The following is a 23,496-nucleotide window of genomic DNA, read 5'->3' on the forward strand; positions in this document are numbered from 1 at the left end:
GGTGGCCGTGGAGAATGTAGTCTCTGCCCTCAGGTATATATAACTCCTCCTTTTACCTCATCTGACCTCTTTCTGACCTCTTTCTGACCTCTCTCTCTGTCCTCTCTGACCTCTCTCTCTCTCTGACCTCTCTATGACCTGTCTCTGTCTCTCTCTCTCTGACCTCTCTCTGACCTCTCTCTCTCTGACCTCTCTCTGACCTGTCTCTGTCTCTCTCTCTCTCTGACCTGTCTCTCTCTCTCTGACCTCTCTCTGACCTGTCTCTGTCTCTCGCTCTCTGACCTCTCTCTGACCTGTCTCTGTCTCTCGCTCTCTGTCTCTCTCTCTCTCTGTCTCTCTCTCTCTCTGTCTCTCTCTCTCTCTGTCTCTCTCTCTCTCTCTCTCTCTCTCTGTCTCTCTCTCTCTCTGTCTCTCTCTCTCTCTCGCTCTCTGTCTCTCTCTCTGTCTCTCTCTCTGTCTCTATCTCTGTCTCTCTCTCTGTCTCTCTCTCTCTCTCTCTGTTTGTCTCTCTCTCTCTCTCTCTGTTTGTCTCTCTCTCTCTCTCTCTGTTTGTCTCTCTCTCTCTCTCTGTTGTCTCTCTCTCTCTCTCTCTGTGTCTCTCTCTCTCTCTGTGTGTCTCTCTCTGTGTGTCTCTTTGTCTCTCTCTCTGTCCCTCTCTCTCTCTCTCTCTCTCTCTGTCTCTCTCTTTCTGTCTCTGTCTCTCTCTCTCTCTGTCTCTCTCTCTGTCTCTCTCTCTGTCTCTCTCTCTGTGTCTCTCTCTGTCTCTCTCTCTCTGTCTCTCTCTGTCTCTCTCTCTCTCTGTCTCTCTGTCTCTCTCTCTAGTCTGGTGTATATAGTCTAGTGTATAGGATAGTCTGGTGTATAGGATAGTCTGGTGTATAGGATAGTCTGGTGTATAGGATAGTCTGGTGTTTAGGATAGTCTAGTGTTTAGGGTAGTCTGGTGTATATAGTCTGGTGTATATCGTTTAGGATAGCCTGGTGTGTATAGTCTGTGTATAGGATAGTCTGGTGTATAGGATAGCCTGGTGTATAGGATAGCCTGGTGTATAGGATAGTCTGGTGTATAGGATAGTCTGGTGTATAGGATAGCCTGGTGTATAGGATAGTCTGGTGTATAGGATAGTCTGGTGTATAGGATAGTCTGGTGTATAGGATAGTCTGGTGTATAGGATAGTCTGGTGTATAGGATAGTCTGGTGTATAGGATAGTCTGGTGTATATAGTCGAGCGTTTAGGATAGTCTGGTGTATATAGTCTGGTGTATATAGTCTGGTGTATAGGATAGTCTAGTGTATAGGATAGTCTGGTGTATATAGTCTGGTGTATATAGTCTGGTGTATATAGTCTAGTGTATAGGATAGTCTAGTGTTTAGGATAGCCTGGTGTATATAGTCGAGCGTTTAGGATAGTCTGGTGTATATAGTCTAGTGTTTAGGATAGTCTGGTGTGTATAGTCTGGTGTATATAGTCTAGTGTATATCGTCTAGTGTTTTTAGGATAGTCTGGTGTGTATAGTCTGGTGTATATCGTCTAGTGTATAGGATAGTCTGGTGTATATAGTCTGGTGTATATAGTCTAGTGTATAGGATAGCCTGGTGTATATAGTCTGGTGTATATAGTCTGGTGTATATAGTCTAGTGTTTAGGATAGTCTAGTGTTTAGGATAGTCTGGTGTATATAGTCTAGTGTTTAGGATAGCCTGGTGTATAGGATAGTCTGGTGTGTATAGTCTGGTGTATAGGATAGTCTGGTGTATAGGATAGCCTGGTGTATAGGATAGTCTGGTGTATAGGATAGTCTGGTGTATATAGTCTGGTGTATATCGTCTAGTGTATAGGATAGTCTGGTGTATATAGTCTAGTGTTTAGGATAGCCTGGTGTATAGGATAGTCTGCTGTATATAGTCTGGTGTATATAGTCTAGTGTATATTGTCATTGTGTGATGCAGGCCTGTATTGTTTCTCTGTAACAGAAACAATACAGGGTACCTGGGTCTCTGACTAATGGATGTCCTTTGTATCTGTCATACAAGGTGTGTGTGTGTGTGTGCGTGTGTGTGAAAGAAATCATTTGAATGGTGATTGTGCTGTGTAGAAATGATGCGTTATCTTTTTTTGTACGTAGCAAACGTGTGTGTGTGTGTGTGTGTGTGTGTGTGTGTGTGTGTGTGTGTGTGTGTGTGTGTGTGTGTGTGTGTGTGTGTGTGTGTGTGTGTGTGTGTGTGTGTGTGTGTGTGTGTGTGGGGAAATATTTTTTTATTTTTTATGTCTTTGTAAAAAAAATGTGTCGCCTCTGGTGACACACACACACGCACACGCACACGCGCACACACACACACACACACACACACACACACACACACACGATCCCTCTGCAGCAAAGCTGGGACTGCAGGCCCTGGAAATAACATGATACTGGAAGAGAGCTCTCTGGGAACGCCAGATAGCAGAACTAACAGCTGTCTGTCTTGAACCCTGTCTGTCTGTGTTGAACCCTGTCTCTCTGTCTGTGTTGAATCCTGTATGTCTGTCTGTGTTGAATCCTGTCTGTCTGTCTGTCTGTCTGTCTGTCTGTGTTGAACCCTGTCTCTCTGTCTGTGTTGAACCATGTCTGTCTGTGTTGAACCCTGTATGTCTGTGTTGAACCCTGTATGTCTGTGTTGAACCCTGGCTGTCTGTGTTGAATCCTGTCTGTCTGTGTTGAATCCTGTCTGTCTGTCTGTCTGTGTTGAACCCTGTCTCTCTGTCTGTGTTGAACCATGTCTGTCTGTGTTGAACCCTGTATGTCTGTGTTGAACCCTGTATGTCTGTGTTGATCCCTGTATGTCTGTGTTGAACCCTGGCTGTCTGTGTTGAACCCTGGCTGTCTGTCTGTCTGTGTTGAACCCTGTCTGTCTGTCTGTCTGTCTGTGTGTGTTGAACCCTGTCTGTCTGTGTTGAACCCTGTCTGTCTGTGTTGAGTCCTGTCTGTCTGTGTTGAACCCTGTCTGTCTGTGTTGAACCCTGGCTGTCTGTCTGTCTGTGTTGAACCATGTCTGTCTGTGTTGAACCCTGTATGTATGTGTTGAACCGTGTCTGTCTGTGTTGAACCATGTCTGTCTGTCTGTGCTGATTCCTGTATGTCTGTGTTGAGTCCTGTCTGTGTTGAGTCCTGTCTGTCTGTTGAGTCATGTATGTCTGTGTTGAGTCATGTCTCTCTGTGTTGAGTCATGTCTCTCTGTGTTGAACCCTGTATGTCTGTCTGTGTTGAACCCTGTCTGTCTGTCTGTGTTGAACCCTGTCTGTCTGTCTGTGTTGAACCCTGTCTGTCTGTCTGTCTGTGTTGAACCCTGTCTGTCTGTCTGTCTGTGTTGAACCCTGTCTGTCTGTCTGTCTGTGTTGAACCATGTCTGTCTTTGTTGAACCCTGTCTGTCCGTGCAGAATCCCTGTCTGTCTGTGTTGAACCCTGTCTGTCTGTGTTGAACCCTGTCTGTCTGTCTTGAACCCTGTCTGTCTGTGTTGAATCATGTATGTCTGTCTGTGTTGAATCATGTCTGTATGTCTGTGTTGAATCATGTCTGTGTTGAATCATGTCTGTCTGTCTGTGTTGAATCATGTATGTCTGTGTTGAACCCTGTCTGTTTGTCTGTGTTGAACCCTGTCTGTTTGTCTGTGTTGAACCCTGTCTGTTTGTCTGTGTTGAACCCTGTCTGTGTTGAACCCTGTCTGTTTGTCTGTGTTGAACCCTGTCTGTTTGTCTGTGTTGAACCCTGTTTGTTTGTCTGTGTTGAACCCTGTCTGTTTGTCTGTGTTGAACCCTGTCTGTTTGTCTGTGTTGAACCCTGTCTGTTGTTTTTGCCAGTGGAGACGAGGAGGTGGTGAATGATTACCCAGAACCCCTTATGGTGTTGGAGGGGATGGTCACTGCAGTGCACAACCATGTCCAGAGCGGGTGAGAGAGACTCAACCACACACTGCTTTAGAGCTGCTGCTCTAACACACACATAACACGTATCTGTCTGTCTGTCTGTCTGTCTGTCTGTCTGTCTGTCTGTCTGTCTGTCTGTCTGTCTGTCTGTCTGTCTGTCTCTCTGTATCTCTGTCTGTCTGTCTGTCTGTCTGTCTGTCTGTCTATATGTCTGTCTGTCTGTATCTCTGTCTGTCTGTATCTCTGTCTCTCTGTCTGTCTGTATGTATATCTGTCTGTATGTATCTCTGTCTGTCTGTATGTATCATTGTATCTATGTCTGTATATATGTCTGTCTGTCTGTCTGTCTGTCTGTCTGTCTGTCTGTCTGTCTGTCTGTCTGTCTGTCTGTCTGTCTGTCTGTCTGTCTGTCTGTCTGTCTCTGTATCTCTGTCTGTCTGACTGTCTCTCTGTCTGTCTGACTGTGTCTGACTGTCTCTGTATCTCTGTCTGTCTGACTGTCTCTCTGTCTCCCAGTGACTCTGTGGTCAGTTCTGATGACCTGTTGGCGTGGTTACGACCGTTCTGCAGCGATGGCTCTCGTGCGGTGCGACCACGTATCGAGGTGCTGCAGATTCTGGAGAATAACTTCAGTCTGAGGGACAGTGACGTTCATCTGCTGCTACTCTACAGGACCCAAGCTGTACTGAAGGACTTACAGGTAACACTCATTCTAGGCCTGTCCCCGACAACAACAACAACATTTTGGTGTATCCAGAGTCGTCTGATCTTTTGACTGGTGAAATGTTTTTAAATTTGTATTTTTCCACATCTAGACACACCTTTATGCGTTGTAATAAAATAAAACATTGTGCGCTGATCTTGTCTGATGCTTTAAGCACACTGTTTAATGATATAATTAAGACACACAAATGACTCAAGAGGGAGCAAGAGATCTAGATAAGCAATAAACCTGTTCCTGATCGTGCTCCTCCTGCTTCCCAGATTCTGCCGTTACGCTCCTGGAGTTGACGGTCATCGGCTCCACCAGGGGTCGGCAACCTTTCTCGTTCTGCCAATTTATCGTACCGTTTCTACCGATCTCGTGTGGAATTTATCAAACCGTTTCTACCGATCTCGTGTGGAATTTATCAAACCGTTTCTACCGATCTCGTGTGGAATTTATCGTACCGTTTCTACCGATCTCGTGAGGAATTTATCAAACCGTTTCTACCAGTTATGATTTTCATATGCACTTTTTCATTTCAATTATAATAACTTTGTATCTCTAAATCATTTGTCATGTTATTTATCTAAATCTAATTTCAATCTAAATTAAAATGATACAAATCAAAATGTATCTAATGCAAGAGTGCCTGCCTCTGCCAAATGGACAGATGATAGCCTCCACCGTGAGTCATTGGCAGCTGAAGAACTTAGCGCAGAATGCAGAGAGAGGCCTATATACCAATGCATGTAACTGATATTGCCAACTAGGGGTAAAAATAGCCGACATAAAGCCAACAAATGAAAATATTGCAGGTAGAAAATATCCTGATTAAGAAGACTGATCCTATATATCACATTGGCTTAGCATGGCAGTTAGTTCATGTTCTTTCAATCGCATTCTACTCCACCTGTCTGCATCGAACTTGAAACATTGTATCAACTATCAACTGGGACCGACTCAAAGCTTGCACGAGCAAACTAGCAACATTGTATCAACTGTTCTGGGGCCTTAGTTTCCTGCTCCGGGTTTCCGTTATGGAAATGTGGCGCCGGACATTTGAAAAATTTGCCGGACACATAATGCACCGGGTGTGTAACCTGATCAGAGCGTCCACCCACGGTGCTCATGATGATCACATTTACATTATGGTAATTCATATGAACAGGACGTGCCGGTCCAGAATGCAACACTCGTCTCATGTTGCTGCCTTTCCTTTCGACTGCAGGAAACGCCCTTTAAAACAATACACACCTTTATTTTTAAAGGCTAGTGTGGCCAAATCATGCTTTTCCTAGCCTGTGTTGAATGCCTGTTTATATAGACAGGAGTACGTTAATTAGGATACATTTTATTTAATTCAATTTACTAAAGGAAAGCTTATCTTTCCCCTAGCCTTATGGACTCACTGCCGATGAGTCCATGATGTCAATCTACCATCCCTCGTAGTAGGAAAACGTTGACCCATTCTATTGGTCAGCTTGTGGATAAAGAAATAGCCCAAACTGACTCAGTTATTGGACGATCGAGCCCAAATTCATACGACCAGTAGGCTTAGGTTACATACAAAAGCAATGAGGCTGATGTAACAGATCAGAACGTTTAGCTTAAAATGTCTATAAACTATTATTTATTCACGTTATAAGCACAGCAACGCGCACAAGACAGTAGGCTACGAGCAAATGTGCATTTGTCTTCCGAACAATGAAAGAAAGTTTATAACCAATAGAACATGAGTGAAATAGGCTACTGGTTTAAATGGTATATAGACGTCTTTATACAACAATAGACTACTGGTTTCAATGGTATATAGACGTCTTTATACAACAATAGACTACTGGTTTAAATGGTATATAGACGTCTTTATACAACAATAGACTACTGGTTTCAATGGTATATAGAAGTCTTTATGAAATAGACTACTGGTTTCAATGGTATATAGACGTCTTTATACAACAATAGACTACTGGTTTCAATGGTATATAGAAGTCTTTATAAAACAATAGACTACTGGTTTCAATGGTATATAGAAGTCTTTATGAAATAGACTACTGGTTTCAATGGTATATAGACGTCTTTATACAACAATAGACTACTGGTTTCAATGGTATATAGACGTCTTTATACAACAATAGACTACTGGTTTCAATGGTATATAGACGTCTTTATAAAACAATAGACTACTGGTTTCAATGGTATATAGACATCTTTATGAAATAGACTACTGGTTTCAATGGTATATAGAAGTCTTTATGAAATAGACTACTGGTTTCAATGGTATATAGACGTCTTTATAAAACAATAGACTACTGGTTTCAATGGTATATAGACGTCTTTATGAAATAGACTACTGGTTTCAATGGTATATAGAAGTCTTTATGAAATAGACTACTGGTTTCAATGGTATATAGACGTCTTTATAAAACAATAGACTACTGGTTTCAATGGTATATAGACGTCTTTATGAAATAGACTACTGGTTTCAATGGTATATAGACGTCTTTATACAACAATAGACTACTGGTTTCAATGGTATATAGAAGTCTTTATGAAATAGACTACTGGTTTCAATGGTATATAGACGTCTTTATAAAACAATAGACTACTGGTTTCAATGGTATATAGACATCTTTATGAAATAGACTACTGGTTTCAATGGTATATAGAAGTCTTTATGAAATAGACTACTGGTTTCAATGGTATATAGACGTCTTTATAAAACAATAGACTACTGGTTTCAATGGTATATAGACGTCTTTATGAAATAGACTACTGGTTTCAATGGTATATAGAAGTCTTTATGAAATAGACTACTGGTTTCAATGGTATATAGACGTCTTTATAAAACAATAGACTACTGGTTTCAATGGTATATAGAAGTCTTTATATAACAATAGACTACTGGTTTCAATGGTATATAGAAGTCTTTATAAAACAATAGACTACTGGTTTCAATGGTATATAGAAGTCTATGAAATAGACTACTGGTTTCAATGGTATATAGAAGTCTTTATGAAATAGACTACTGGTTTCAATGGTATATAGAAGTCTTTATAAAACAATAGACTACTGGTTTCAATGGTATATAGAAGTCTATGAAATAGACTACTGGTTTCAATGGTATATAGAAGTCTTTATTAAATAGACTACTGGTTTCAATGGTATATAGAAGTTGTAGTGGCAAATCTGCTCAAATATGACGCATTCAAGAACTTTGTAAAAATCAATAGGCTTTTAATATCAAGGTATCTCAAGCCGGAGCGGTCCGCGGAACACACACATTTTCAGAGCACTCGCTCTGACTTTTTATACACACAATCCATGAATCCATCCTACTTCGTGCATCCTGCTTGTTCAGCCCAGTAACGCCCACATCTGCTTTCGGTCAGATTAAAAATAATGACAAGACCCTTCTTTTGACCTAAAGATAATATACATCCCCCTTTCCTGTGACTAGCTGTTCTGGTCGCCTTCTCTTCATATGTTTGTATAAGATTAAACAGACTTGTGTCTCCCCTGCGATGTAACTGACATTTGTAATTCATCTGGGGTCATTTGGCTGACACCCTCCTTCATATATCCCTCTGACCTTTGTATGTCCAGTCATTTCTAGGCGTCTATGTGTCTGCATTACTTTAGTGTTCCCAGCTGTTCCATACTCCCATGGTCTTTCTCTGCTTTCTGTCCTATACAATAGACAATGCATTTTACCAGAACAGGAAATTAACCCATACATGTATCTTTCTCTTGTATTACTATAATCATGTATATGATTTTCTCCCACAAAGTCTTTATGAAATAGACTACTGGTTTCAATGGTATATAGACATCTTTATGAAACAATAGACTACTGGTTTCAATGGTATATAGAAGTCTTTATGAAACAATAGACTACTGGTTTCAATGGTATATAGACGTCTTTATAAAACAATAGACTACTGGTTTCAATGGTATATAGACGTCTTTATAAAACAATAGACTACTGGTTTCAATGGTATATAGACATCTTTATGAAATAGACTACTGGTTTCAATGGTATATAGACATCTTTATGAAATAGACTACTGGTTTCAATGGTATATAGAAGTATTTATGAAATAGACTACTGGTTTCAATGGTATATAGAAGTCTTTATGAAATAGACTACTGGTTTCAATGGTATATAGACGTCTTTATAAAACAATAGACTACTGGTTTCAATGGTATATAGAAGTCTTTATAAAACAATAGCCTACTGGTTTCAATGGTATATAGACGTCTTTATAAAACAATAGACTACTGGTTTCAATGGTATATAGAAGTCTTTATGAAATAGACTACTGGTTTCAATGGTATATAGACGTCTTTATAAAACAATAGACTACTGGTTTCAATGGTATATAGACGTCTTTATAAAACAATAGACTACTGGTTTGCATGGTATATAGAAGTCTTTATGAAATAGACTACTGGTTTCAATGGTATATAGACGTCTTTATGATATAGACTACTGGTTTCAATGGTATATAGAAGTCTTTATTGAATAGACTACTGGTTTCAATGGTATATAGAAGTCTTTATAAAATAGACTACTGGTTTCAATGGTATATAGACGTCTTTATATAACAATAGACTACTGGTTTCAATGGTATATAGAAGTCTTTATTAAATAGACTACTGGTTTCAATGGTATATAGAAGTCTTTATGAAATAGACTACTGGTTTCAATGGTATATAGACGTCTTTATGATATAGACTACTGGTTTCAATGGTATATAGAAGTCTTTATTGAATAGACTACTGGTTTCAATGGTATATAGAAGTCTTTAATAAATAGACTAATGGTTTCAATGGTACAGTGCCTTGCGAAAGTATTCGGCCCCCTTGAACTTTGCGACCTTTTTCCACATTTCAGGCTTCAAACATAAAGATATAAAACTGTATTTTTTGTGAAGAATCAACAACAAGTGGGACACAATCATGAAGTGGAACGACATTTATTGGATATTTCAAACTTTTTTAACAAATCAAAAACTGAAAAATTGGGCGTTCAGAATTATTCCGCCCCTTTACTTTCAGTGCAGCAAACTCTCTCCAGAAGTTCAGTGAGGATCTCTGAATGATCCAATGTTGACCTAAATGACTAATGATGATAAATACAATCCACCTGTGTGTAATCAAGTCTCCGTATAAATGCACCTGCACTGTGATAGTCTCAGAGGTCCGTTAAAAGCGCAGAGAGCATCATGAAGAACAAGGAACACACCAGGCAGGTCCGAGATACTGTTGTGAAGAAGTTTAAAGCCGGATTTGGATACAAAAAGATTTCCCAAGCTTTAAACATCCCAAGGAGCACTGTGCAAGCGATTAATATAATAATATATAATATATACAATCTCTGTCGACCAACAGCCTAGCAACCAGACAATCTCTGTCGACCAACAGCCTAGCAACCAGACAATCTCTGTCGACCAACAGCCTAGCAACCAGTCAATCTCTGTCGACCAACAGCCTAGCAACCAGACAATCTCTGTCGACCAACAGCCTAGCAACCAGACAATCTCTGTCGACCAACAGCCTAGCAACCAGACAATCTCTGTCGACCAACAGCCTAGCAACCAGACAATCTCTGTCGACCAACAGCCTAGCAACCAGACAATCTCTGTCGACCAACAGCCTAGCAACCAGACAATCGATCTGTCGACCAACAGCCTAGCAACCAGACAATCGATCAGTCGACCAACAGCCTAGCAACCAGACAATCGATCAGTCGACTAAATGGGGTCAGCCCTGACACAAACAAACAAGCCGTGGGCGGCTGGTCTGTTTCTGTCTAGACAGGTGTGGGCTTGCGCTGGTTTACTGATTGGGAACACTCCTGGTCCACTGTAAAGAGCACATACAGTCAGACCTAGATCTACAAAATGTCTTCATGAATGTTTGCGAAAACAACACTGAGTGTGAACCGCTCTCATATGAAGCACTGTAATAGACTGCTTTCCTCCTGCTGTCTGACTGACATGGGGAGTCTCTTTTCTCCTGGGTGCTTCCTCCTGCTGTCTGACTGACATGGGGAGTCTCTTTTCTCCTGGGTGCTTCCTCCTGCTGTCTGACTGACATGGGGAGTCTCTTTTCCCCTGGGTGCCTTCCTCCTGCTGTCTGACTGACATGGGGAGTCTCTTTTCTCCTGGGTGCTTCCTCCTGCAGTCTGACTGACATGGGGAGTCTCTTTTCCCCTGGGTGCTTTCCTCCTGCTGTCTGACTGACATGGAGAGTCTCTTTTCCCCTGGGTGTTTTCCTCCTGCTGTCTGACTGACATGGGGAGTCTCTTTCCTCCTGCTGTCTGACTGACATGGGGGGTCTCTTTTCCCCTGGGTGCTTTCCTCCTGCTGTCTGACTGACATGGAGAGTCTCTTTTCCCTGGGTGCTTTCCTCCTGCTGTCTGACTGACATGGAGAGTCTCTTTTCCCCTGGGTGCTTTCCTCCTCCTGCAGTCTGACATGGGGAGTCTCTTTTCCCCTGGGTGCTCTCCTCCTGCAGTCTGACATGGGGAGTCTCTTTTCCCCTGGGTGCTCTCCTCCTGCAGTCTGACATGGGGAGTCTCTTTTCCCCTGGGTGCTCTCCTCCTGCAGTCTGACATGGGGGGTCTCTTTTCCCCTGGGTGGTTTCCTCCTGCAGTCTGACATGGGGGGTCTCTTTTCCCCTGGGTGGTTTCCTCCTGCAGTCTGACATGGGGGGTCTCTTTTTCCCTGGGTGTTTGTTCCATCTTCCTACAGAAATGTAGAGCGTTGTCCCATTCCCTTATGAGCTTCCTGTTGTAACTATTGCCGGGGAGGCAGGAGCATGGGGACCGGGCTGGGGGAGAGGGGGATTGAGAGGCAGTGAGAGAAAGGCATCCTTCTGATGCCCCTCTTCTTGGGGGGGGTGGGGGGGGGGGGGATGAGCGTGAAATGAGGATGGTTATAGGGAGAGACAGATGACGAGGGAGGGAGAGGAAAGACGAGTTTTGGAGTTTTCCCCCTCTGCCACCCAGTCCCCGAACTAATCAGTACAGCTCTGCCATTGTCGCTCCGGCTGGGCATGCCACACACACACACACACTAAAATACCATAAACCACACACACACACACACACACTAAAATACCATAAACCACACACACACACACACTAAAATACCATAAACCACACACACACACACTAAAATAGCATAAACCACGCGCACACACTCACACACTAAAATACCATAAACCACACGCACACAAACACACACACACACACTAAAATACCATAAACCACACACACACAGAAGCACGCATGTACGAACGCACCACACAACCCTCCCGCACACACACACAAACTCACAGACCGCAGATGTTGAGTATTAATGAGTCCAATTCAAATCTTGATATTCGGGCAGTGGGGGAGGGAGGCAGAGTGGGGAGGGAGGGACAGTGAGATTTTGTGTCTTCATTGAGGATGATCAGTCATAAACAGAGGGGAAATTAAATGTCTGTCCTCATCTCTCTCAGGGTCCTGTCTGTCTGAGGGAGAGGAGAGTCTGTCCTCATCTCTCTCAGGGTCCTGTCTGTCTGAGGGAGAGGAGAGTCTGTCCTCATCTCTCTCAGGGTCCTGTCTGTCTGAGGGAGAGGAGAGTCTGTCCTCATCTCTCTCAGGGTCCTGTCTGTCTGAGGGAGAGGAGAGTCTGTCCTCATCTCTCTCAGGGTCCTGTCTGTCTGAGGGAGAGTCTGTCCTCATCTCTCTCAGGGTCCTGTCTGTCTGAGGGGGAGTCTGTCCTCATCTCTCTCAGGGTCCTGTCTGTCTGAGGGAGAGTCTGTCCTCATCTCTCTCAGGGTCCTGTCTGTCTGAGGGGGAGTCAGTCCTCATCTCTCTCAGGGTCCTGTCTGTCTGTCTGTCTGAGAGAGAGGAGAGTCTGTCTTCATCTCTCTCAGGGTCCTGTCTGTCTGAGGGAGAGGAGAGTCTGTCCTCATCTCTCTCAGGGTCCTGTCTGTCTGAGGGAGAGTCTGTCCTCATCTCTCTCAGGGTCCTGTCTGTCTGAGGGAGAGTCTGTCCTCATCTCTCTCAGGGTCCTGTCTGTCTGAGGGAGAGTCTGACCTCATCTCTCTCAGGGTCCTGTCTGTCTGTCTGAGAGAGAGGAGAGTCTGTCTTCATCTCTCTCAGGGTCCTGTCTGTCTGTCTGAGGGAGAGGAGAGTCTGTCCTCATCTCTCTCAGGGTCCTGTCTGTCTGAGGGAGAGTCTGTCCTCATCTCTCTCAGGGTCCTGTCTGTCTGAGGGAGAGTCTGTCCTCATCTCTCTCAGGGTCCTGTCTGTCTGAGGGAGAGTCTGTCCTCATCTCTCTCAGGGTCCTGTCTGTCTGAGGGAGAGGAGAGTCTGTCCTCATCTCTCTCAGGGTCCTGTCTGTCTGAGGGAGAGGAGAGTCTGTCCTCATCTCTCTCAGGGTCCTGTCTGTCTGAGGGAGAGGAGAGTCTGTCCTCATCTCTCTCAGGGTCCTGTCTGTCTGAGGGAGAGGAGAGTCTGTCCTCATCTCTCTCAGGGTCCTGTCTGTCTGAGGGAGAGGAGAGTCTGTCCTCATCTCTCTCAGGGTCCTGTCTGTCTGAGGGAGAGGAGAGTCTGTCCTCATCTCTCTCAGGGTCCTGTCTGTCTGAGGGAGAGGAGAGTCTGTCCTCATCTCTCTCAGGGTCCTGTCTGTCTGAGGGAGAGGAGAGTCTGTCCTCATCTCTCTCAGGGTCCTGTCTGTCTGAGGGAGAGGAGAGTCTGTCCTCATCTCTCTCAGGGTCCTGTCTGTCTGATGGAGAGTCTGTCCTCATCTCTCTCAGGGTCCTGTCTGTCTGAGGGGGAGTCTGTCCTCATCTCTCTCAGGGTCCTGTCTGTCTGAGGGAGAGTCTGTCCTCATCTCTCTCAGGGTCCTGTCTGTCTGTCTGAGAGAGAGGAGAGTCTGTCTTCATCTCTCTCAGGGTCCTGTCTGTCTGAGGGAGAGGAGAGTCTGTCCTCATCTCTCTCAGGGTCCTGTCTGTCTGAGGGAGAGTCTGTCCTCATCTCTCTCAGGGTCCTGTCTGTCTGAGGGAGAGTCTGTCCTCATCTCTCTCAGGGTCCTGTCTGTCTGAGGGAGAGTCTGTCCTCATCTCTCTCAGGGTCCTGTCTGTCTGAGGGAGAGTCTGTCCTCATCTCTCTCAGGGTCCTGTCTGTCTGAGGGAGAGGAGAGTCTGTCCTCATCTCTCTCAGGGTCCTGTCTGTCTGAGGGAGAGGAGAGTCTGTCCTCATCTCTCTCAGGGTCCTGTCTGTCTGAGGGAGAGGAGAGTCTGTCCTCATCTCTCTCAGGGTGCGAAGGGCTTAAAATACCATAAACCTCATTATAATCAGTGAGCATTTTGTAACTTCTCTTCAACAAATGTGTTTTATAAAGTAGTGAGCAGAACGTAAAGTCATTACCCTGCTGCTGTTTCTCTGTATCAGACCATCATAGATGGTGTTAGTGATGCTGTTTCACTGTATTAGACCATCATAGATGGTATTAGTGATGCTGTTTCACTGTTAAACCATCATTGGTGGTATAAGTGATGCTGTTTCACTGTTAAACCGTCATAGATGGTTTTAGGGATGCTGTTTCACTGTATCAGACCATCATAGATGGTATTACTGATGCTGTTACACTGTATCAGACCATCATAGATGGTATTAGTGATGCTGTTTCACTGTATCAGACCATCATAGATGGTATTAATGATGCTGTTTCACTGTTAAACCATCAGAGATGGTATTAGTGATGCTGTTTCACTGTTAAACCATCATAGATGGTATTAGTGATGCTGTTTCACTGTTAAACCATCATAGATGGTATTAGTGATGCTGTTTCACTGTATCAGATCATCATAGATGGTATTAGTGATGCTGTTTCACTGTATCAGACCATCATATATGGTATTAGTGATGCTGTTTCACTGTTAAACCATCATAGATGGTATTAGTGATGCTGTTTCTCTGTATCAGACCATCATAGATGGTATTAGTGATGCTGTTTCACTGTTAAACCATCATAGATGGTATTAGTGAGGCTGTTTCACTGTTAAACCATCATAGATGGTATTAGTGATGCTGTTTCACTGTATCAGACCATCATAGATGGTATTAGTGATGCTGTTTCACTGTATTAGACCATCATAGATGGTATTAGTGATGCTGTTTCACTGTATTAGACCATCATAGATGGTATTAGTGATGCTGTTTCACTGTTAAACCATCATAGATGGTATTAGTGATGCTGTTTCACTGTATCAGACCATCATAGATGGTATTAGTGATGCTGTTTCACTGTTAAACTGTCATAGACGGTATTAGTGATGCTGTTTCACTGTATCAGACCATCATAGATGGTATTAGTGATGCTGTTTCACTGTTAAACTGTCATAGATGGTATTAGTGATGCTGTTTCACTGTATCAGACCATCATAGATGGTATTAGTGATGCTGTTTCACTGTTAAACCATCATAGATGGTATTAGTGAATATGTCCGGTGTCAGTAAGCGTCGGCAACAAAGCGCAATTAAAATGTTGCCAGCAGCACAGTTCGTCACCAACGCTCTGGTCAACATGAAAACAGCCTAACCAGCTCTGCTAGGGAGAGTGAGGTGTTGTCTCGTTTGTGTCTGGAAGCAGCTTGGGTGCTTGACTGTCGTCGTGAGGTCAGAACGCTCTGATCAAACCTACTCCTCGTCCAGTGAGCTGTTCTCTCATTACGTCTGGAAGTAGCTAGCCTGTTAGCTTGGGTGCTTGACAGCTGTTGTTAGTACAGAACGCTCGGTGGGGCTGAAGCTTCAGAGGGTGTGAACGATGCTGAATGGGTGGGGCTTAAGCTTCAGGGGGTGTGAACGATGCTGAATGGGTGGGGCTAAAGCTTCAGAGGGTGTGAACGATGCTGAATGGGTGGGGCTAGAGCTTCAGAGGGTGTGAACGATGCTGAATGGGTGGGGCTTAAGCTTCAGAGGGTGTGAACGATGCTGAATGGGTGGGGCTTAAGCTTCAGAGGGTGTGAACGATGCTGAATGGGTGGGGCTAAAGCTTCAGAGGGTGTGAACGATGCTGAATGGGTGGGGCTAAAGCTTCAGAGGGTGTGAACGATGCTGAATGGGTGGGGCTAAAGCTTCAGAGGGTGTGAACGATGCTGAATGGGTGGGGCTAAAGCTTCAGAGGGTGTGAACGATGCTGAATGGGTGGGGCTAAAGCTTCAGAGGGTGTGAACGATGCTGAATGGGTGGGGCTAAAGCTTCAGAGGGTGTGAACGATGCTGAATGGGTGGGGCTTAAGCTTCAGAGGGTGTGAACGATGCTCAATGGGTGGGGCTAAAGCTTCAGAGGGTGTGAACGATGCTGAATGGGTGGGGTTAAAGCTTCAGAGGGTGTGAACGATGCTGAATGGGTGGGGCTAAAGCTTCAGGGGGTGTGAAAGATGCTGAATGGGTGGGGCTAAAGCTTCAGGGGGTGTGAACGATGCTGAGTGGGTGGGGCTAAAGCTTCAGAGGGTGTGAACGATGCTGAATGGGTGGGGCTAAAGCCTCAGAGGGTGTGAACGATGCTGAACGGGTGTCGACAAAGAAGAGCTCTTCACTAGATACCAAAACATTCAAAGAAGACCATGTAGTGTCTGATCTACCATGTAGTGTCTGATCTACCATGTAGTGTCTGATCTACCATGTAGTGTCTGATCTACCATGTAGTGTCTGATCTACCATGTAGTGTCTGATCTACCATGTAGTGTCTGATCTACCATGTAGTGTCTGATCTACCATGTAGTGTCTGATCTACCATGTAGTGTCTGATCTACCATGTAGTGTCTGATCTACCATGTAGTGTATGATCTACCATGTAGTGTATGATCTACCATGTAGTGTCTGATCTACCATGTAGTGTCTGATCTACCATGTAGTGTCTGATCTACCATGTAGTGTATGATCTACCATGTAGTGTCTGATATACCATGTAGTGTCTGATCTACCATGTAGTGTCTGATCTACCATGTAGTGTCTGATATACCATGTAGTGTCTGATATACCATGTAGTGTCTGATCTACCATGTAGTGTCTGATCTACCATGTAGTGTCTGATATACCATGTAGTGTCTGATCTACCATGTTAGTGTCTGATATACCATGTAGTGTCTGATATACCATGTAGTGTCTGATCTACCATGTAGTGTCTGATCTACCATGTTAGTGTCTGATATATCAAATCAAATCAAATACCATGTTGTAGCTCAGAGTTTCCAATGTAAAAGAAAGTCCCTTTCTAATTTTACTAAACAAGACCGATTTGAGCCAGTCGGTCTCATTGTGTGTTAGGAGATGCACAAAGTACCAAGGAATCCTAACAGAGACATTTCCTGGGGTGCGTGACCTGCATTCTGCCAGGAGTGGAGTAAATCCTATGGATTATCTTGAATTGCAGTAGTTTATGTCATAAGTTATAGGAGCAGGTTTGGACAGTTCCACGTATCTCTAACCAAAATAGTTCTCAACCGTTTCTGTTGTTTAGTTCTGTTTCCCATGTTTTTCCTTCTATGTTCTGAACCATCAGTTTTAAATCAATATAACTTTAATATAACCTGGCAATCAGCTTCTTTTGACGGAGCATCATTATGTTTGTATTTATTTTTTCTATGCTAGAGGCTTTTAGGTTCATCCACATTCTTTTGAAGTGATTTAATAAGATTTCTGTGTTGTAATAATTTGAAGAAAATGGTATTGGAGAACCCACATTTGTCTTGTTATTGATTGAATGACTGGAGAGAGTCATTCTAATACATGTGTCCGACATTCTTGATGCCATTTTGGAACCAGGGCTTTAAGGTATTGTTATTAAATGCAGGAGGTAACGTGGGGTTGCCTAGCGATATGGGTTTCTTCCATTTGAATATGTAAATTGCCAATCATTGGATTGGTCTGTTTTCTTCTTCTTCTTTTAACCCCGGTAGTGAATATATTTTAAATCATGCCGTATTACATTTATACCTTTTAATACTGCTCCAAGTACAGTGATAGTCTTCTGTCTGCTGTTTAAGTGAAGTCCAGTAATACATCTTCACCAGTGGTAGACAAACATCCCCTGCTTAACAAGTACAGTGATAGTCTTCTGTCTGTTGTTTAAGTGAAGTCCAGTAATACATCTTCACCAGTGGTAGACAAACATCCCCTGCTTAACAAGTACAGTGATAGTCTTCTGTCTGTTGTTTAAGTGAAGTCCAGTAATACATCTTCACCAGTGGTAGACAAACATCCCCTGCTTAACAAGTACAGTGATAGTCTTCTGTCTGCTGTTTAAGTGAAGTCCAGTAATACATCTTCACCAGTGGTAGACAAACATCCCCTGCTTAACAAGTACAGTGATAGTCTTCTGTCTGTTGTTTAAGTGAAGTCCAGTAATACATCTTCACCAGTGGTAGACAAACATCCCCTGCTTAACAAGTACAGTGATAGTCTTCTGTCTGTTGTTTAAGTGAAGTCCAGTAATACATCTTCACCAGTGGTAGACAAACATCCCCTGCTTAACAAGTACAGTGATAGTCTTCTGTCTGTTGTTTAAGTGAAGTCCAGTAATACATCTTCACCAGTGGTAGACAAACATCCCCTGCTTAACAAGTACAGTGATAGTCTTCTGTCTGTTGTTTAAGTGAAGTCCAGTAATACATCTTCACCAGTGGTAGACAAACATCCCCTGCTTAACAAGTACAGTGATAGTCTTCTGTCTGTTGTTTAAGTGAAGTCCAGTAATACATCTTCACCAGTGGTAGACAAACATCCCCTGCTTAACAAGTACAGTGATAGTCTTCTGTCTGCTGTTTAAGTGAAGTCCAGTAATACATCTTCACCAGTGGTAGACAAACATCCCCTGCTTAACAAGTACAGTGATAGTCTTCTGTCTGTTGTTTAAGTGAAGTCCAGTAATACATCTTCACCAGTGGTAGACAAACATCCCCTGCTTAACAAGTACAGTGATAGTCTTCTGTCTGTTGTTTAAGTGAAGTCCAGTAATACATCTTCACCAGTGGTAGACAAACATCCCCTGCTTAACAAGGGGATGTGTACAACATTACATATTGTTACTCAGTCTTTACAAATTAGGGAGAGAAATAGGGAGAGTTCTCTAGCGTAGAAATAGGGAGAGTTCTCTAGCGTAGAAATAGGGAGAGTTCTCTAGCGTAGAAATAGGGAGAGTTCTCTAGCGTAGAAATAGGGAGAGTTCTCTAGCGTAGAAATAGGGAGAGTTCTCTAGCGTAGAAATAGGGAGAGTTCTCTAGCGTAGAAATAGGGAGAGTTCTCTAGCGTAGAAATAGGGAGAGTTCTCTAGCGTAGAAATAGGGAAGAGTTCTCTAACGTAGAAATAGGGAGAGTTCTCTAACGTAGAAATGGGGAGAGTTCTCTAGCGTAGAAATGGGGAGAGTTCTCTAGCGTAGAAATAGGGAGAGTTCTCTAGCGTAGAAATAGGGAGAGTTCTCTATCTAACGTAGAAATAGGGAGAGTTCTCTATCTAACGTAGAAATAGGGAGAGTTCTCTATCTAACGTAGAAATAGGGAGAGTTCTCTATCTAACGTAGAAATAGGGAGAGTTCTCTAACGTAGAAATAGGGAGAGTTCTCTATCTAACGTAGAAATAGGGAGAGTTCTCTAGCGTAGAAATAGGGAGAGTTCTCTAACGTAGAAATAGGGAGAGTTCTCTAGCGTAGAAATAGGGAGAGTTCTCTACCTAACGTAGAAATGGGGAGAGTTCTCTACCTAACGTAGAAATGGGGAGAGTTCTCTACCTAACGTAGAAATGGGGAGAGTTCTCCACCTAACGTAGAAATGGGGAGAGTTCTCTACCTAATGTAGAAATGGGGAGAGTTCTCCACCTAACGTAGAAATGGGGAGAGTTCTCTACCTAACGTAGAAATGGGGAGAGTTCTCTATCTCTGAACATCAGAATCAATCTTATCTATTAACGGAGAGTAGTTGATTTTATATGCCTCCTCCATGCTGTCGGTACGCCCAGGGTATTTCATGTGTGTCTTCATGTGTGTCTTCATGTGTGCCATTTCCACTGAAATCTACTTTCCAAGCTTGAGAAGTCATAATTAGAAATGGGCATTATTTCAGTTTTCTTCCAAGTCACCTTTAATCCTAGTGAAGTGCCATGTGTCCAACAGTTGCAAAAGAAGATGGAGATGACATCACATGTTGATCTCCACCAATCTCTTTGCCCCTGGAGATCGACATCACATGTTGATCTCCACCAATCTCTATGCCCCTGGAGATGACATCACATGTTGATCTCCACCAATCTCTTTGCCCCTGGAGATCGACATCACATGTTGATCTCCACCAATCTCTATGCCCCTGGAGATGACATCACATGTTGATCTCCACCAATCTCTTTGCCCCTGGAGATGACATCACATGTTGATCTCCACCAATGTCTTTGCCCCTTGAGATCGACATCACATGTTGATCTCCACCAATCTCTTTGCCCCTGGAGATGACATCACATGTTGATCTCCACCAATCTCTTTGCCCCTGGAGAAAACCATGAGTTGTAATTATTGATGCTATAGAAAAATAGACAAAGGTCATCCCTGTCTGGTTCCTTCTTGATAACTGAAATAATTCAGAGATCTGTCCATTTGTTCATTTGGCTGCTTTAGCGGATTTATACAATATATACAATTTATACAATATATACAATATATACAATTTATACAATATATACAATATATACAATTTATACAATATATACAATTTATACAATATATACAATTTATACAATATATACAATATATACAATTTATACAATATATACAATATATACAATATATACAATTTATACAATTTATACAATATATACAATTTATACAATATATACAATTTATACAATATATACAATTTATACAATATATACAATATATACAATATCAATCCAGGAAATACATACTGGACCAAAACTAAATGTAAAGAAATAATAATAATAATTAAACAGCCACCAACTATACGTTCCTATGGAACACTTTTTCAGCTTCTATTGATACTGTCCCTTCTGGAACCTTCCATTTCCTGGTATGATGCCTGAAGACATCCTATTCCATATGAAACCGGTAGGCTCTGATTGAATCCACTTTTGGATTACACATTCAAATCCGCATGACATTGAATCCCTTATATTTTAAGTAGGGTGAGATTGTTGTCAAACTTACTGAATGGGGAAGTTAATATTTCTCTAGAGCTGCTGTGAGGGTAAGTAACATAGGATTTAGTAATTTGGGATGGAAGTGTGTAGAAAAGTCCTCTGGGACTCCATTACCAGTAGATTTCACATTTTGTAGATCACCAGCTCACCTAGGGAATCGTTCCTCTGATTCACTTCTAATTGGCCTTATTAAGGAAATTGTCTATCTTTCTTTGAACTTTTGTTTTCGGCTTTGATACAGTTTGGGATAAAAATGTTTTATAAAGACTTGAGTTAATTTCAGAAGAATCCATTGTTATTCTACCATCTGGGGTCCATTGTTATTCTACCATCTGGGGTCCATTGTTATTCCACCGTCTGGGGTCCATTGTTATTCTACCACTTGGGGTCCATAGTTATGCTCCTGTCTGGGGTCCATTGTTATTCCACCGTCTGGGGTCCATTGTTATTCTACCATCGGGGGTCCATTGTTATTCTACCATCTGGGGTCCATAGTTATGCTCCTGTCTGGGGTCCATTGTTATTCCACCGTCTGGGGTCCATTGTTATTTTACCATCTGGGGTCCATTGTTATTCTACCATCTGGGGTCCATAGTTATGCTCCTGTCTGGGGTCCATTGTTATTCCACCATCTGGGGTCCATTGTTATTCCACCGTCTGGGGTCCATTGTTATTCTACCATCTGGGGTCCATTGTTATTCTACCATCTGGGGTCCATTGTTATTCTACCATCTGGGGTCCATTGTTATTCTCCCAACTGGGGTCCATTGTTATTCCTCCATCTGGGGTCCATTGTTATTCCCCCATCTGGGGTCCATTGTTATTCTCCCATCTGGGGTCCATTGTTATTCCACCATCTGGGGTCCATTGTTAAGCCCCCATCTGGGGTCCATTGTTATTCTCCCATCTGGGGTCCATTGTTATTCCACCATCTGGGGTCCATTGTTAAGCCCCCATCTGGGGTCCATTGTTATTCCACCATCTGGGGTCCATTGTTATACCCCCATCTGGGGTCCATTGTTATTCCTCCATCTGGGGTCCATTGTTAAGCCCCCATCTGGGGTCCATTGTTATGCCACCATCTGGGGTCCATTGTTATGCCACCATCTGGGGTCCATTGTTAAGGACCCATCTGGGGTCCATTGTTATTCTCCCATCTGGGGTCCATTGTTATTCTCCCATCTGGGGTCCATTGTTAAGGTCCCATCTGGGGTCCATTGTTATTCCACCATCTGGGGTCCATTGTTAAGCCCCCATCTGGGGTCCATTGTTATTCCCCCATCTGGGGTCCATTGTTATTGCACCATCTGGGGTCCATTCTTAAGCCCCCATCTGGGGTCCATTGTTATTCCACCATCTGGGGTCCATTGTTATTCCACCATCTGGGGTCCATTGTAATCCCCCCATCTGGGGTCCATTGTTATTCCACCATCTGGGGTCCATTGTTAAGCCCCCATCTGGGGTCCATTGTTAAGCCCCCATCTGGGGTCCATTGTTATGCCACCATCTGGGGTCCATTGTTAAGGTCCCATCTGGGGTCCATTGTTATTTCACCATCTGGGGTCCATTGTTATACCCCTATCTGGGGTCCATTGTTATTCTACCATCTGGGGTCCATTGTTAAGGTCCGATCTGGGGTCCATTGTTATTCTCCCATCTGGGGTCCATTGTTATTCTACCATCTGGGGTCCATTGTTATTCTACCATCTGGGGTCCACTGTTATTTTCCCATCTGGGGTCCATTGTTATTCTCCCATCTGGGGTCCATTGTTATTCTACCATCTGGGGTCCATTGTTATTTGCCCATCTGGGGTCCATTGATATTCTCCCATCTGGGATCCATTGTTATTCCACCACTGACACTCACACACGGTATATATATGGTATTATTACTGTGTTTTGTATCGTATTAGCGCCCAGACCATGCTATGAATCCTGGGTACGGTTCTCAGTGTGTTTATATTTAATGGATTGTTAATATTTAATCATTGAGGGCTGCTCCCTTCAAATCAATGTGATGTACTGCTACCGAGCGGGAGAGAGACAGGGGAGGGGGTGAGAGGAGGTGATTGGGAGAGAAGGGGGGGTGAGAGGAGGGAGAGCGACGGTGGAGGAGGTGATTGGGAGAGAAGGGGGGGTGAGAGGAGGGAGAGCGACGGTGGAGGGGGTGAGAGGAGGTGATTGGGAGAGGGGGGGGTGAGAGGAGGGAGAGCGACGGTGGAGGGGGTGAGAGGAGGTGATTGGGAGAGAAGGGGGATTGGGAGAGAGAGGGGGTGAGAGGAGGGAGAGCGATGGGGTGAGAGGAGGAGGGAGAGAGAGGGGGGGTGAGAGGAGGGGGGAGAGCGACTGATGTCTCAGGATTCTGTCCTCATTTAGTCAGGATGGGCAGAGCCTAGCAGTATAAACTAAAGCTGATTGGCCACGTCACTGCAGTGACCCCTGACCTGTTGCATGACAGATTGGCTGTTTTAAATGTTTGCCAGTCTCTGTCTCTGCAGTCCTCTGCATTATTCAATACCTGTGAGAGGAGATCTCTCTCTCTCTTTCTACCTCTCCATTCCTCTTCCTCCCATTCCACCTCTCCCCCCCGCTTAACCTTCCACTATCTAGGTATCCTTCACCTCTCTCTCTCTGTTCCTCTCTCTATGTCTCTCTCTCTCTCTCTCCATCTCTCTCTT

At 43.5% G+C, this 23,496-nt stretch overlaps 1 protein-coding gene across 1 annotated transcript in view; it reads left to right on the forward strand.

Annotated features, from left to right (window-relative positions):
• Nucleotides 1–23,496, forward strand: part of nbas (NBAS subunit of NRZ tethering complex) — a gene marked incomplete in the record, with an annotated part of 268,490 nt that overhangs the window by 223,414 nt on the left and 21,580 nt on the right. The window contains 3 exon segments of the mRNA XM_031800528.1: nt 2–33; nt 3,843–3,932; nt 4,425–4,608. Coding sequence (XP_031656388.1) covers nt 2–33; nt 3,843–3,932; nt 4,425–4,608 — 306 coding nt within the window.

The sequence above is a fragment of the Oncorhynchus kisutch genome, linkage group LG21, assembly GCF_002021735.2.
Source record: "Oncorhynchus kisutch isolate 150728-3 linkage group LG21, Okis_V2, whole genome shotgun sequence".
Lineage (NCBI taxonomy): Eukaryota > Metazoa > Chordata > Actinopteri > Salmoniformes > Salmonidae > Oncorhynchus > Oncorhynchus kisutch.